This window comes from Miniopterus schreibersii, assembly GCF_964146895.1.
Source record: "Miniopterus schreibersii genome assembly, chromosome: 4".
Lineage (NCBI taxonomy): Eukaryota > Metazoa > Chordata > Mammalia > Chiroptera > Miniopteridae > Miniopterus > Miniopterus schreibersii.
Window position 1 is genome coordinate 99528759 of NC_138105.1, and position 14856 is coordinate 99543614.

At 55.3% G+C, this 14856-nt stretch overlaps 1 protein-coding gene across 3 annotated transcripts in view; it reads left to right on the forward strand.

Moving 5' to 3' along the window:
- Window positions 1-14856, forward strand: part of FBXL18 (F-box and leucine rich repeat protein 18) — a 31532-nt gene that overhangs the window by 6350 nt on the left and 10326 nt on the right. For 2 of the 3 annotated variants that reach the window (XM_081137541.1, XM_081137542.1), the window contains 2 exons: window positions 1354-2897; window positions 8696-8914. In XM_081137541.1, the coding sequence (XP_080993667.1) occupies window positions 1354-2897; window positions 8696-8914 (1763 nt within the window). The remainder of the gene's footprint in view (window positions 1-1353; window positions 2898-8695; window positions 8915-14856) is intronic. The other variant, XM_081137543.1, reaches the window with a different exon arrangement.

Below are 14856 nucleotides of genomic sequence, written 5' to 3' on the forward strand. Positions count from 1 at the left end.
CTCTGCTGATTAGTGATGTTGACCATCTTTACATGTACCTGTTGACCATCTGTATGTCTTTGGAAAAGTGTCTATTTAGATCCTCTGCCCATTTTTTAATTGGATTGTTTGTTTTATTTGCTGTTGAGTTGTATGAGTTCTTTATATATTTTATATATTAATCTCTTGTCATATATGTGACTTGCAAATATTTCCTCCCATTCAGTAGAGGTTATCTTTTCATTTTGTTGATGGTTTCCTTTGCCGTGCAGAAGCTTTTTGGTTGGATGTAGTCCCACTTGTTTATTTTTGCTTTTGTTGCTTTTGGTGTCAAATTCAAAAAATCATCACCAAGCCCAGCCAGGCCTGGCTCAGCGGTTGAGCATCAACCTAGGATCCAGGAGATCGAGGTTCAGTTCCTGGTCAGGGCACGTGCCTGGGTTGTGGGCTTGATCTCCAGTCGGGGGTGTGCAGAAGGCAGCCGATCAATGACCCTCTCATCATTGATGTTTCTATCTCTCTCTCCCTCTCCTTCCTCTCTCTCTGAAATCAATAAAGTTATATTTTTAAAAAATCATCACTAAGCCTGATTTCAAGGAACTTACTACCTATGTTTTCTTCTAGGACTTTTATGGTTTCAGGCCCAGCCAACTGAGCCACACTGGCCAGGGCTATCTTAACCTTTTTCAAGTGTACAGTTCCGTAGTGTTAAATACTTTCACAGTGTTGTGCAGCTGTCATTGCTATTTCCAAACTTTTCATCACCCTAAACGGAAACTCAATCCATTAAGCAATAGCTCCCCATCCCCTTTTCCCCAACCCCTGTACCCTCTGTTCTACTTTCTGTTTGTAAATTGGCTCTTTGGATATTTCATGTAAGTAGAATCCTAAGTGTGATCTTTTGTGGCTTGCTTCTTTCACTGGGCACGATGCCTCAGGGCTCCTCCGTGTCAGCAGGCATCGGCATCGGCCCTTTCTGTAGCTGAGCAGTACCCCATTGACGATGGGCCCGTTCCGTTTGTTAGTCGTCTGTGGGTGGGCACTTGGCTTGCTTCCACCTCTTGGCCATTGTGGGTAATGCTGTTGTGCATGTGGGTATGCAGGTATCTGTCTGAGTCCTGGTGTTCAGTTCCCTGGGATGTACCATTTACCTTCCCACCAGCTGGGGACTTGACTGTGGGCTGAAGGTAAGCGTGTGGGGCGGGAAAGCAGGTGCCATCTTTCCCTGGAGTGGCCCTCCTCCACCGGAGGACAGGGCTTCTGCAGGTCCTCATGCGCCTTGATGTCCTGAGGGCTAGGGTGACCTGAGCGGTGACAGTGAGGGAGACACCAGGGTGCCTTCAGCCCCTCTCCTGTCCCCATCCCGTCCTGCAGGCGAGCGAGGACAAGGTGAAGCAGCTCGTGAAGGAGATCGGCCAGGATATCCAGCAGCTTAACATGGCCGGCTGCTACTGGCTGCCGGGCTCCACCATCGAGCACGTGGCCCGCTGCCGTGGCCTGGTGAAGGTGAACCTGTCGGGTTGCCGCCTGACCTCCCTGCGCCTTTCCAAGATGCTGTCGGCCCTGCAGCACCTGCGCTCCCTGGCCCTCGATGTGAGCCCCGGCTTCGACGCCAGCCAGTTGAGTGGTGAGTGCAAGGCCACGCTGAGCCGCGTGCGGGAGCTCAAGCAGACGCTGTTCACGCCCTCATACGGCGTGGTGCCCTGCTGCACCAGCCTTGAGAAGCTGCTGCTCTACTTCGAGATTCTGGACCGCACACGGGAGGGCGCCATCCTGTCAGGGCAGCTCATGGTGGGCCAGAGCAACGTGCCCCACTACCAGAACCTGCGCATCTTCTACGCCCGCCTGGCGCCCGGCTACATCAACCAGGAGGTGGTGCGGCTCTACCTGGCTGTGCTCAGTGACCGCACCCCTGAGAACCTTCATGCCTTCCTCATCTCTGTGCCTGGCAGCTTCGCCGAGAGCGGGGCCACCAAGAACCTCTTGGACTCCATGGCCCGCAATGTCGTGCTGGACGCCCTGCAGCTGCCCAAGTCCTGGCTCAACGGCTCATCCCTGCTCCAGCACATGAAGTTCAGCAGCCCCTTCTACTTCAGCTTCAGCAGGTGCACCCTGTCCGGTGGCCACCTCATCCAGCATGTCATCAACGGAGGCAAGGACCTCCGCAGCCTGGCCAGCCTCAACCTCAGTGGCTGCGTCCACTGCCTGTCCCCAGACTCCCTGCTGCGCAAGGCGGAGGACGATATTGACAGCGGCATCCTGGAGACGCTGGTAGTGGCCTGCTGCAACCTGCGGCACCTCAACCTCTCGGCCGCCCACCACCACAGTTCCGAGGGCCCAGGCAGGCACCTGTGCCAGCTGCTGGCCCGGCTGCGCCACCTGCGCTCCCTGTCCCTGCCCGTCTGCTCCGTGGCCGACTCGGCACCACGGGCCGACTGCAAGCCCGCCCAGCCCGCCATGCATGCTGTGCCCTGCGGCTTCGGCAAGAAGGTCCGCATTGGCGTGCAGTCCTGTCCCAGCCCCTTCTCGGGGCAGGCAGGCCCCCAGCCCTCCTCTGTGTTCTGGTCTTTGCTGAAGAACCTGCCCTTTCTGGAACGCCTTGAGCTGATTGGGTCCAACTTTTCCTCTGCCATGCCACGCAATGAGCCTGCAATCCGCAACTCTCTCCCGCCCTGCAGCCGTGCGCAGAATGTCGGGGACTCAGAGGTGGCTGCCATTGGCCAGCTGACCTTCCTGAGGCACCTGACACTGGCCCAGCTGCCCAGCATTCTGACAGGCTCTGGCTTGGTCAGCATCGGCCTGCAGTGCCAGCAGCTCCAGTCCCTCTCACTGGCCAACCTGGGCATGATGGGGAAGGTGGTCTACATGTCTGCCCTGTCGGACATGCTGAAGCACTGCCAGCGGCTAAAGGACCTCAGGTGAGGGGCCCACAGCCCCTCCGTGGCCCTGGCTGCATCCTGGAGGCCCGGAGGCGGCAGAGGGGAGGCGAGTAGCAGGGCCTTGTGTTGGCAAGCGTTTGCATACCTACTGTGTACCTACCCAGACGAACCAGATGCAGGCCTGCCCTCCAGGAGCTGAGTTCTGGGTGGGGGCTTGACCAGGGACTGTGTGTAGTGACAGGGCTCAGGGCAGTGCAGCGGCCGGGGGAGCTGTAGTTGGCAGAGTGGGGCCGCTGTGAGGTGGTGGTGATGATTGAGCTCCCGCCTCGTCCTCGTGACTATGGCTGTCTGATTGCACCATGGGTGCTGCTGAGTACGTAGCCTTCAGTCGGCATAGGGAGGGGTCCAATTTCCAGTTCAGAAAGGTTCCTTTGCATCCCACCTGGGCTGCAGGGGCGAGGATTGGGGAGATAGACTGGTGGGCTCAGAAGGGGGAACTGCACACTACTGAGAGGTGACGGTGGTCCCCTCTGGGCCAGGATGGCAGGGCCGATCCCAGAGTGAGAGGAGGTAGAATCCACAGCCTCGGAGAACCCAGCTCAGGCTCTTGTCATGGCACAGCGTGGATACCACTGAATCATGCCGTGGACTGAAGGGTGTTCTCGCAGGGGCCCAGCATTTCAAGGGTAAGCCTTTGTTAATTTGAGACGTATTTGAAAACCTTAACAGGTCTTATCTTGAAAAATTGTATAATTTCCCAGAAACTACCCAAAATGTAGTGCTGGCAGCAGACCTCTGCTCTTGGAGAGCTTTGGGTTGGGAAGGACGTGGCTGCAGGTCTTAGGCCACTTAGCTGGTCTCTCTGAGAGGCCGTAGCCAGAGGGGCACTGAGACGTGTTTCATTTTCCCCAAGACAGTTAGTGCTCACTTTGTGCCTAGGGCCAGAGCCAAGGGCTTTCAGGCACTGTCTGGGTTAATTCCCACAACGTCCTTCCCATTCCACTGTGGAGGATGTGGGGCTGGAGGGAGGAGCTGAGATTCACAATTTACCTGGGTCAGTCTAGCTCCGGAACTTGACCTTGGCCCTTGAGTCATGGAAAATGGAGACAAGTGTATCCTTTGCAGACCTTCACTCTCCCACTTTCCCGTGACAGGAAGTGAGCCAGATTTGAGCTGGAGTCTTCCAGAGCTTCTCTGCCAGCTGCATGCTACTCCCCCCCGCCCACCTCCCCCTCCAAGCCCAGCAAGCACGACCCTGGCCTTCCAAAGGGCAGAGCAGGTCCTGTGAGCCTCGGTGTTTTCCTGCCGTGTTGGGTCAGCATGCTCTGGATTTACAGCTTTGGTTCTCAGCCTGAGTGTCTGCGGAGCCCACGCCTGGGGTGGGGGATGCTCATTTATGCTGTGTCCTGTGCATCCCAGCCACACTTGCTTTGAGAACCTTAATGCCGTTCTCAGAATGCTGGTTTAGAAGTCTGAGTCAAGGTCGACTTAATGCAGACCGTGAGGCTGGCTTATTAAATACGCAAGCCACATGTACTGTAGCCTGGTGTCCACAGGTGCTGCGCTCTGGTGTGGCCCCCAGCCACCTTTGGAGCTCACTAGGAGATGAGATGAGATGAGATGAGATGAGATGAGATGAGATGAGATGAGATGAGATGAGATGAGATGAGATGAGATGAGACAGTTGAGAACGTGTGGCAGGCAGAGCTGCTGTTCCCATTCCAGGGCCCTTTGGGACCCTCCTTCCTGCTCCAGGTGCAGGGGTGCCCAACGGGCGAGAGCTGCGGGCTAGCTCTTCACTTCCTGATTCTGCTCTGTGTCCCTCTCCCTGCTCACCTCTGCCTCATGGCCCGAGTCAGATCCTTGTGTACATTTCTCTGGCTTGGGCTCTCTCCTGCCATGTTGGCAAGGGACATCACCTGCTTGCAGGAGTGGAGGAGGGGCTCTGATCACAGCCTTCACCGCCCCCTTCACTGCCTCTTCTCAGGACAGGCCTAGGCTTTTGACTTTTGGGGGGTATGGATGCCTGCCTTCTCACCCTTCCTTCCCAGCAGCCACCAGGAACCAGCTCCCACTCTCTTTACTGGTTCATCTCTAGTGCTCTTCCCCCGTCTCTTCCTGTGCCTTCACCGTCACATCGCTGGCCCCTCCGGAGGGAGGAGTGAGTATGTGGTCAGAGGGCCATGTGTAACTTGAAGCTGCAAATGGATCCAGGACACATTTCACAAAAGAAACACTGCCAGGTCCGCGCTCCTGTTACCCCGGGGGAGTTTCGTGATCAGGACTGGAGTATTCTGTAATTCGGGGAGCCCAGTGAGCATTCAAGTTCTAATTAACTGAGCTCCGAGCCAAGGGGTTTCTGGACTTCTGGGTCTGTCACTATTGCCATTATGGCTTTTTTGCTTATTGCCAACCTGTTAGACTTCACACCTTTTCTAACTGTACTGCAGTCAAACCTTTTTGCCGTCATCGGGAGACTTTGATAAAAAGAGAAGTCAATGAAAGCAAAGTAATGCATTCAGGTAATTTAAAAAGTCAGAGTACTCAAAGGCAGATAATGAAAGCTGCTGTCTCTCCCCCTGCCTGCTTTACGACCAGAGCATTATTGTAAGAGAGAACTATGATCGGTTGCCTCCCTAAAGCACCCCAACTGGGGATCGAACCTGCAACCTAGGTATGTGCCTTGACTGGAATTGAAAACACAACCTTTTGATGAATGAGCCACTGGACCGGGGCTATTGATCCATTTTGCAGATGAGTAAAGTGAGGCAGAAGGTTAATGAACTTGCCCTGGTGATATAACTGCTCTGTGGGCAGTTGGGAATGTTTTCTTCCTCCTTGACCATTGGGCATTGAGCAGGGTAATGCAGCACATTTAGTGGTCACCTAGTGGCTTCCGGGGCTTGGATGTGATCCTGGTGGCTGAGGTCTTCCCCAGGAGCAGGGTTGTGCACGTGGCCTGAGTTGTGTGGCTGGGAGGCTTGCGGGACTCGTATAGATGGGTTTTGTAGGCTTCCTGAGAACCTGGCCGCAGCTGATAATGGCCTCTCTGTGCACACCGGCTGCTGAGAGCCACGTCCGATCGGCCGGTACTGCCTGTTCAGAACAAACGCCGGTTTTTCCTGAACGCGGCCAAGTGGCCCCGTTCCTCTGGATCCTTGCCTTCTGCGGGAGGCTGGAGTGAGAGGAGCAGGTGGCGCCCACTGTGTGGGCAGGACGCAGAAAGGAGATGGTGTTCTGCGCTCAGCAGAGGCTGGCATGTGGGCAGCTCCTGCACTTCCCCGAGCAGATTCCTGAGGTGGCAGCCCTTGGGATCCCAGGCCGCTGCCACCACTGCCTCCACCAGTGAAGCCCATGAATTCCAGCTTTGTGCCAGCCGGGGCCCTGGGCTGGGAGCTGCCTCTGTGCAGCCAGGACAGCTCCTGTGGGGGAGGTGTGGGGACCCTGTCGTTCTGCTGGGGCCTCACGGGCTCTGTGCTCACTGCAGCAGCGAGAGGTTTGCAAATCTGAGAAGGCACCTTCTTTCCTGAGACTGATTAAGCCCTGCCTTGGGGGGGGGGGGCATTACCCTGAGTCACCCTAGGCTGCCGTGACCTGGAATCTGGGAAGCGTCTGGGCGGAAGCGAGAGAGCCTTTTGGAGCCAGGCCCTGGAAGCTGTCCTGAGATCGCCCTGGAGGCCTGGGCTCTGCAGGGTTGCCTGAGAGCTGGGTGGGCAGATGAGAGGCGGCAGCCCGCACCCTGTCTTTTCCCACAGAACCTCAGAGAGCGAGCCATCTCTCCAGGGGTGTGTTGGAGGCCAGGCTGAGGCATGGCTGGGAGGGAGAAGGGCCACAGGCCCCCCCAAGGCAAGGCCACTCATGGGCGTACCTTTGCCTCATCCTCTGCCCAAACCACAGACCCTGCAGGTCACTCACATCACGTCCGCTCTGGCAGCGCACCCAGGGCACTCCCACCAGGCCTGCCCCACCCTGAACACCTCTGACTGGTGGCTTCCTTCAGGGTGGGGAATCTGGAAGTGGCTAGCTAGTTGAAAACATATTTTAAAATGTGTTTGTACACAACACAGTCTCACTCCCTGCCTACTACTTGGTTTGTAACCCAGGAGGTTGGAGTAAGGTCTTTGAGGATAGTGCAGACCTGCACTGCCACCTAGTGACCAAGGCACTAGCCTGTCCCTTCCTGCTGGCCTGCTCCAATCCTGCTCCAACCCCTCTCAGCCCTGCTCCATTGCAGCCTAGAGTCAGATCACCTTGCAGCTCGGCAGCACCCGCTCTGGAATGTTGACCCCTACGATGTTCCACTCTCGGGTCTGCGGAGAGATGCTTACTTTAGGGGTTTTTCAAAGTTTGTTTTTAAAAGAACCAAATAGTGTGTTCAGGCATTTTCTTGAGGGAACAACCTCACAGCCAAAGTGGGGACAATACTCGCTTACTCTCTGGGCTCTATAGACCTAGGTCACCACCTTCCCCTTTGTTGGCATGGGTTTGCATCTCAGAGACTCTGCTCTCTGCTCACGACTCTGAATTCCCAGTGTTTTCAGCATGAAACTCATTCACTGGAGTCCAGGGTCAGGCTCCATGTGTGATATGTGTCACTGATGGCAGTGGCTGCCTGGGCGGTTCTCTCCCTGGTGACCATGCCTGGGCAGCCCTGTTGGGCTTCCTTACTGCACACCTGGGAGTGTTGGCTGTGAGGGGACACGAGGCTTTTCAAAATTGCACCCCAAAAGGACTCGTGCTTTCCCCCACAGTCTTAGTGTCAGGAACTTACTAGAATTTCTGCTTACATTTTACTAAGACAAAATTCAAACCCAGTCTCACTGGTGGCATTCCACTGACTGGTGGCTCCCGGGCAGGGTGGCTCAGAGTTAGACAGTCCAGCAAGGCAGGAGCTCCTGTGGGAGGCCTCTGGATGACCAAGTTCTGCCTCTGTTCTCACAGATCCAACTTTAACCCCTCCCTACCCTTGATGTGTGACTCATGCGTGTCCCCGGGTGCTGGGAGATGGAGACTGCAGTGCGAGACCTCTGCAGTTCTCGTTTGGGTTTGGGGACTGGAGGGGCGCCCGTTGACCGCGCCTTCCTTACCTGCATCCTGGTTGGGTTAGCCTCTCTCCTTGTGTCACTGCATTCAGAGCTCCGGGGCTCTACCTCCACCTGGGGACTTGGGGGGCCCTGGACGGGACACTGTCCCCAGCCCAGACCCACTGCCTTCTGGGGGTGGGGGTGGGCATTTCTTGCTCATCCTGGGAGCTCCTCTCCTTTTATGAAGAGAGCTCAGAGCTGCAGACCACATTTCAGGGGCATCCCAAGGTGTCATCAGCCTGGCCTTGTCGGCTTATGCTGAGAAACAGGCCTAGTGGGGTTCCTTGGGGGTGTTGCATGCAGATGAAGGTATTGCCCTGACCCACCCCCAGGTGGAGGGTGAGGGGGTGTCTGCTCTGTGGGCAGGGCCATTGCCTGGAGAGACACTGTCCCAGGTCTGACACTGTTTTTACAGGGAGTGATTTGCACAGTGCCTGGGCCTTGGGGGTGAGGCGCAGTGTAGATAGCTGGATTTGCTTGGCTGGACTCTGGGGACGGACATTCAGAACGTTGAGGGAAGAGAACAGTGTCACCCCGACCTGTGGCAGTGTCCCCACAACTGGGGCTGTAGCCTGGCCAGCACTCACTGTCCTGTGCCTGGTATCAGGGTCGGTAGCTTGCTGGGGAGGCTGGGTCCCTACTATGCTTGGGGGCCCTAAACCAGGAGGCCCCGCTCACAGCGCATCTGTCTGGTCCACCAACAGCACAAGGCAGGTGTTCCCACGGGACTCACACCACCCTCTCTCCCCACAGGCTGGAGCAGCCCTACTTCAGCGCCAACGCCCAGTTCTTCCAGGCGCTGAGCCAGTGCTCCATGCTGCAGCGCCTGTGCTTGGTCTCCCGCAGTGGCACCCTCCAGCCCGAGGCTGTGCTGGCCTTCATGGCCCGCTGCCTGCACGTTGTCGTGTGCCACATGTTCACCGGGGAATCCCTTGCCACCTGCAAGAGCCTGCAGCAGACCCTCCTCCGAAGGTGAGTGGGATGGCTGGGCGGGGCTGCAGGTGCCAGGAGGCCTGGGCAGCCGCACCATCCCAGTGACCCGTCCCTGAACGGATCCTGGTTGCTGCTGTGCGCTCAGGCTTCACTGAATGAATGCCCCACAACTATTTCCTGGAATTTGAAACCACCGAGCAGAGCCCTGGCTGGTTTGGCTCAGTGGTTAGAGTGTCAACCTGCAGACTGTAGGGTCCCAGATTCTATTCCAGCCAAGGACACGTACCTTGGTTGCAGGCTAGATCCCTGGCCTTGGTCTGGGTGCATGCGGGAGGCAACCAGTTGATGAGTCTTTCTCACATCGATGTCTCCCTCCCTCCCTCTCTTTCTCCCTTCTACTCTCTGAAAAGCAATGGAAAAAATATCCTTGGGTGAAAAGTAAAAAAAAAAAAAAAAAAAGAAACCACTGGGCAGAGATGAAGTGCGAGCACAGGGTTAGTTTCCACTCACAGCAGGACCTCATCTCCCTGGGTGTTCTCTCTGCCACATGGTTCATTTCCTACAGTTGAAGCCCCCTCACCCCCAAGGGCAAAAGTATTCTCATCTTACAGCTTCCCGTAATGACACCTCCTGTGTCCCCATAGTGCGCTCATCAAAACGGGTGAGGGACGCAGTGCAGCTGTTCCACCTGGGACCTCAGGGTCGCCTCAGTGTCCTCACTGGTCGTTTCAGGGTTCCGTGCAGAGCCCCCAGGCTCCACTGTCATGCCTCCCTAGCCTTCAGCCTGTGCCTGTTTTCAGTCTCTCCTGGCCTTTCCTGACCTTGACACTTTTGAGGAGCAAAAGTGTCACTGGCCGGGTATTTGGTAGAATGTCCATCAGTTTGGGTTTGTCTGGTGTTTTTTCGGCCAGAAAACCACAGAGATGATACTGTGTCCTCCTCACTGTAGCATTTCAGGGACACATGGTATCCTGTCTTCTCGCTGCTGAGGTTAACCTTGACCGATGGGTTAAGGCGGTGCCTGCCAGGTTTCCCTGCTGTGAAGTCACTGTTCCCTTTCTAGGTAAGAAACAGCTTGTGGGGAGACAGTTTAAGAGTCTTCAGGTACCCCATTTCTCGTCAGGCTGCCCACCAGTTTTAGCACCCATTAGGGATCTCATAGCACTTAACACCGACGCCTGCCCGGTGATGGTTTTCTGTTTCCTTCGTTCCTTCTGCGGTTGATGGGAGCTCTGCTATGAGAAAGACCTGTCCCTTCTCCCACTTGTTCGTTCATTCATTCATTCATTCAGATGTTTCTTATGGCATGGATCTTGAGCTTCTGTAGTGGATTTCAGATTGTTCCAGGTGTGGCCCATTCTTTCAGATCAGTTCCTGTGCCCTTTCTACCTGCCCCTTCCTATTTTGAGCACTTTCTTACTTTCAGTCACTACAGGACATGCCAAGGTCATCTGGTGTTTCCCCTGCCCCAGCCCTGGAATCAAGCATCTCCAAGGAAACCTGGTTCCTTGTGTGGGAGAGTAGCATTTAGAAACCAAGACCTGGGCATTAGGTGTGCTCATTGCTACTGGGCTGTCCCCACCTCTAGGCCCTCTCCTGGACAGAGTAGGATATGGATCCATGTACCACACACACCTGTATTTATTTCCATGTTACCCGTGTGCGTGTACATTGAAAACGAGCTCATACTGACACTCCGATTCCAGCCCAGCATCACAGGGTTCCTCATAGCCTGCCCCTTCCTGACGGTGACTTCTCCCTCCAACAGCGAACAGCCTGGCCCTGCCATCCACAGTACATTTGCTGATTTGTTTAGTCCTAGGGGATGTGTGAGGCAGTTTCAGAATCACTAGCCCACTGCGCTATGACAGACAAACCTGGAAGATACTTGTGCCGCTCTTTGTCTTAGCCTCACAGCATCCAGTCAAAATACCACTTTCCCAGGTTCTCAGGAGTGTTCCTTGCCTCTTGCCGCATCCAATGTGGCCTGTCACTCACATGTAATGCAGTAGGGTCTGCATTTGTCACCAGTAACATTCTTTACATTCACCCCACATCCTGTTTGGTTTATTTCTTTGTTTTTTCAGCATGTGAAGTTTTCTGTGGTTCTGAGTCAGCTCTGTAAAAGGGGTTCTGAGTCAGCTCTAAAAGCCCCTCCCCTTCCCTCCTCCACCCCCCTCTCCCCGTCACCAGTCACCAGTCTCCTTTGTCCTTTCTGCAGGTCTCTTGCAGAGGAGCACATCCATGGGTATTTTCTTCTACCTGCTTTTCATATGTGCTTTGGTTTTTCACTGAATAATAGATCTTGGAAACCACTCCTTCATGCAGCTCTCGCTCTTCTTCATAACAGCTCTGCATTCTTTTATTATTGTGGTAAAGTATAAATAACAAGATTTAACATTTTAACTGTTTTTAGAGTCCAGTTCAGTGGCAGTAAGCACATTCACATTGCTGTGCGGCCATCACCACCATCCATTCACAGACCGTCTCATCTTCCCAAACTGAGCTTCTGTCCCCATCAGACACGCACTCCCCACCGCGTCCCAGCCCTGGGAACCTCTGTTCCACTCTCGGTTTCTATGAATTGATGCAGAGATCTTTGAGCTCCAAAATTTTCATGTCTTTGGACTCTGTTTAGATTTGGTAGCGGTTACTTGGATGGTTGTGGGTAATGGCGGTGGATTTAAAAACAACTCTCCTCCCTGGGGGCTGCCTTTCCCCTCCAGACCCTCTGTGGGGGCCCTCTGTCAGGAACCCTGTGGAAGCTGTGCCCTCCTGCCTGCTGTTCCTGTAAACCAGGGCCTAGCTCCCCCTGGTGAGGGTGGCCTTTCCAGAGTTGGAGCTGGGACTTAGATGAGCACCCAGAATTGAACAGGTCAAGAGGAGTGAACTTGACCCAGGCAGAACTTGTCTGGGGGGGCCAAGCATTAGAGACAGTGTCTGAGGAAATGCCACAGTGCTCTAATAGAATGTGACTGAGAGGGTTGAAGCTTCCTCCGCCAGCTGTGACCCCACTGGTGGGGGAGATGACAGGGAGGAGAAGAGCCATCAGCCAGGTCTGCAGAATCAGGCCCAGTGGACGGCAGGCAGACTGTATGTTGTTTTGTCTTTGTGGTTTGCTGCCGAATTTCCCAGGAGAAATCCTGGTGAAGGTTTTCCACTCCCTGGTTGTAAAAATAATATGTGTTGAGAATATTTCTAAAAACTTAGACTGTGCGTCAAGCTGTTTTTTGTTTTTTTTTTTAACATATCTTTATTGATTTTAGAGAGAGGAAGGGAGAGGGAGAGAGAGTTGAAACATCAGTGATGGGAGAGTCGTCATTGATCGGCTGCCTCCTGCACGCCCCCGACTAGGGATTGAGCCCCCAACCCGGGAATGCACCCTGACGGGGAATCGAACTGAGATCTCCTGGATCAAAGGTCGATGCCCAACCACTGAGCCCCGCCCAGCTGGCCGGCATGCTATTTTTAAGTGAAGGCTCCCCCTGGTTCCACCAACCAGAGGTCATCGTGACCAGCAGACTGGGATGTGGCTCTTCTATGGTTTTTGTAGTCTGATTTTTAAAATTTAATCATGCATTTTTGTGTCAATAAATAAAGCTCCTGATGATCTTTCTAAATACTGTTCGGCATCCATTGTGCGGGGGTCGTGGTGGCCTCTGGCCAGCAGACCTCTGATCATTGATCTCTTTCACTTTGGACCTGGTTCTCCAGCTGTGTAACCGAGAGGGGCTGGGTGGTGGAGGGGGCGCCCACTGCTCCCATCGTGCCCCCTCACCTTGGCATCCTTGTTCTGGGACATGGTGCCAATGCCTGCTGGGGTACTCAGTTGTCAGAGGGCTGGCTGGGGTACAGGCTGGGCAGCATCCAGTGCATGGGCTTCGGGAACCGGGGTGCAGCCACTCCACCCAGCGGTCTCCCCCTCCACCTGCTTTCTGTCCGCTGGGGGAGGCAAAGGCTGGCTTTCTCGGGTCCAGTTCTGTGGCCCCCATGTGTGCTCCTCCGGTAAGCACTGTGGATTCCGGGGTCCTGGCTAGCTTCTCTTCATCAAGCACCCCATCCGTGCGGGCACTGTACTGCCTCTGTTGTTCAGACCTTGCAAAAGCCCTATGAGGTACGTCCCATTAGCCCCAGTTTACAGGTGGGGACACCAAGGCTCTGCAAGGTGAGCAAATAGTGCATCCAGGGCCCCAGCACAGGAAGGACGGAGGGGAGAAGGGCACCCACACCCTCCAGGGGATCATGTGGGTGCTGGGCGGGGCTGTCCCCTGGCCCCCTGGTCCTGTGCCCCCCCCCCCCATCCAGATGGAGGCTCACAGGCTATGGAATCTTCCATGTTCAGCAGGGCTGCGTTCAGACCTGGGGTCTGCCTTTCTCCCCAGCCCCAGAGGATGGAGAGACCTCTTGGTGTTCATCTGCGTGGACATCTTCCTAGTCCTTCCTAGGCCCACACTTCTCTGTGGTGCGGCCCTGCGCTGTGGGTCTGGGCCATCCAGAGAGGCCTCTCCTGGCTGGGAGGCAGGGACTCCAGGCACCTGTCTGCGTGGAGGGGACCTGCTGGCCTACCTACCGCTTTCAGGCCTAGCCCCCCCTGCTGCCCTCCCCTTAAGGCCTTTGCTGCTGTGCGGTGAGGTTCCCCCTGCTTTTCTGCGAGCGCCCAGCAGATGGTGCCGTGGCTCCCAGTAACTGCTCAACCTGAGCTGCTTTTTTGTCTTCTCTAGGTCTTCAGGCCACCAGGCCAGGAACGAGAAAAGCAAGAGGCTGGACTTTGCTGTCACTTCTTCTGATCCCTTTCTTTTTTCTCACCCTTTTCCCTGCCTCAGCCTCGAGCTCAGAGAACTATTGAGGGGGAGGAAGCACCTGGTCTATTTTGTTACCTGCTACTCACCTGTCTGGTGTTGAGGTGTCACCTGTTTCCCCCGATGAGCAGGGCTGATGTCGCATCTGCAGGGCTCTTGCTGGGGAAAATGTCGCCTCTTCACATGTGGCCAGTCTTGGACCTGCAGTGGGTGGTCACTGACAGTCATTTCTTACTGTCGGGGCCTTTGCGGGTTTGACACCAGGACCTGCGACCCCAGCCCCACTGGGACCTGAGTTTGGGCCCCCAGCTCTTGAAGCGCTGGCCACAGGTGGCTGCTTCCTCAGGTGTAAGGCTTGGAGGTCGTCGTAACAATGGGGGGTGTCTAGCACGAAGCCCAGCACCCTGACCAGGATTTGCTCTCTTCCTACATCTAGGCTTTACTCTTTCAAGTTTGAACCTCTCTGCCTTTCTGTGGCAGTCAGCCGCCACTAGGTTCTGGAGCTGCTTTTCCTGCAGCTCTCCCCCTCTGGGCCCTTCTGGAGGCTCTAGTGAGGGGGCTTGAGTTAGAGTTTGGGATAGTGCCATGGAGAGCAGCGACTCCTTGTGGGCACTGGAGTCTCTACACTCCACAGTCCCTGGGTTGGAGTGTTTGCCTCCAAGGACATCCTGCCCTTTCTGTTTCATTTCCTGTCTCCTAGAAGCTCTGAGTCCGTCCTGGCCACCTTAATAACGCATGGCCGCCCTGCTGGGCCAACACACCCCAGGGGCCATCTGGCCCCTGGTCGGCCTGCGGTGGAGGCTGTGTGCCCTCTGTCGTGGGACTGCCCTCTGATTCTTTTCTCTATGCTGTGCTCTGAGCCACCCTCTGCTGTTCACTTCCCATACAGTGCACTGGATGGGGAGAACCCTTTTGAGGGCATCTCACAGCTTTTGTGATTTCCTTTGAGTCTCTCACTCCTGAAAGTTCCCTGTGAGGCCTCGTGACATCTGAGGTTGGCTGAGGGCAATGTCGGCACTCCAGGTCTCTTGGTTTCCTACAGAGTGACAACAGCCAGCTTTGGTCTGTGTGGCATCCTGCTGAGGTCAGACCACATTACACCCTCAGGTCCCATGACCCGGCTCACATATGGCCTTTTCTTTTACTGGCTCTGTGACTTTGACCGAATCACTTCCCTCTCTG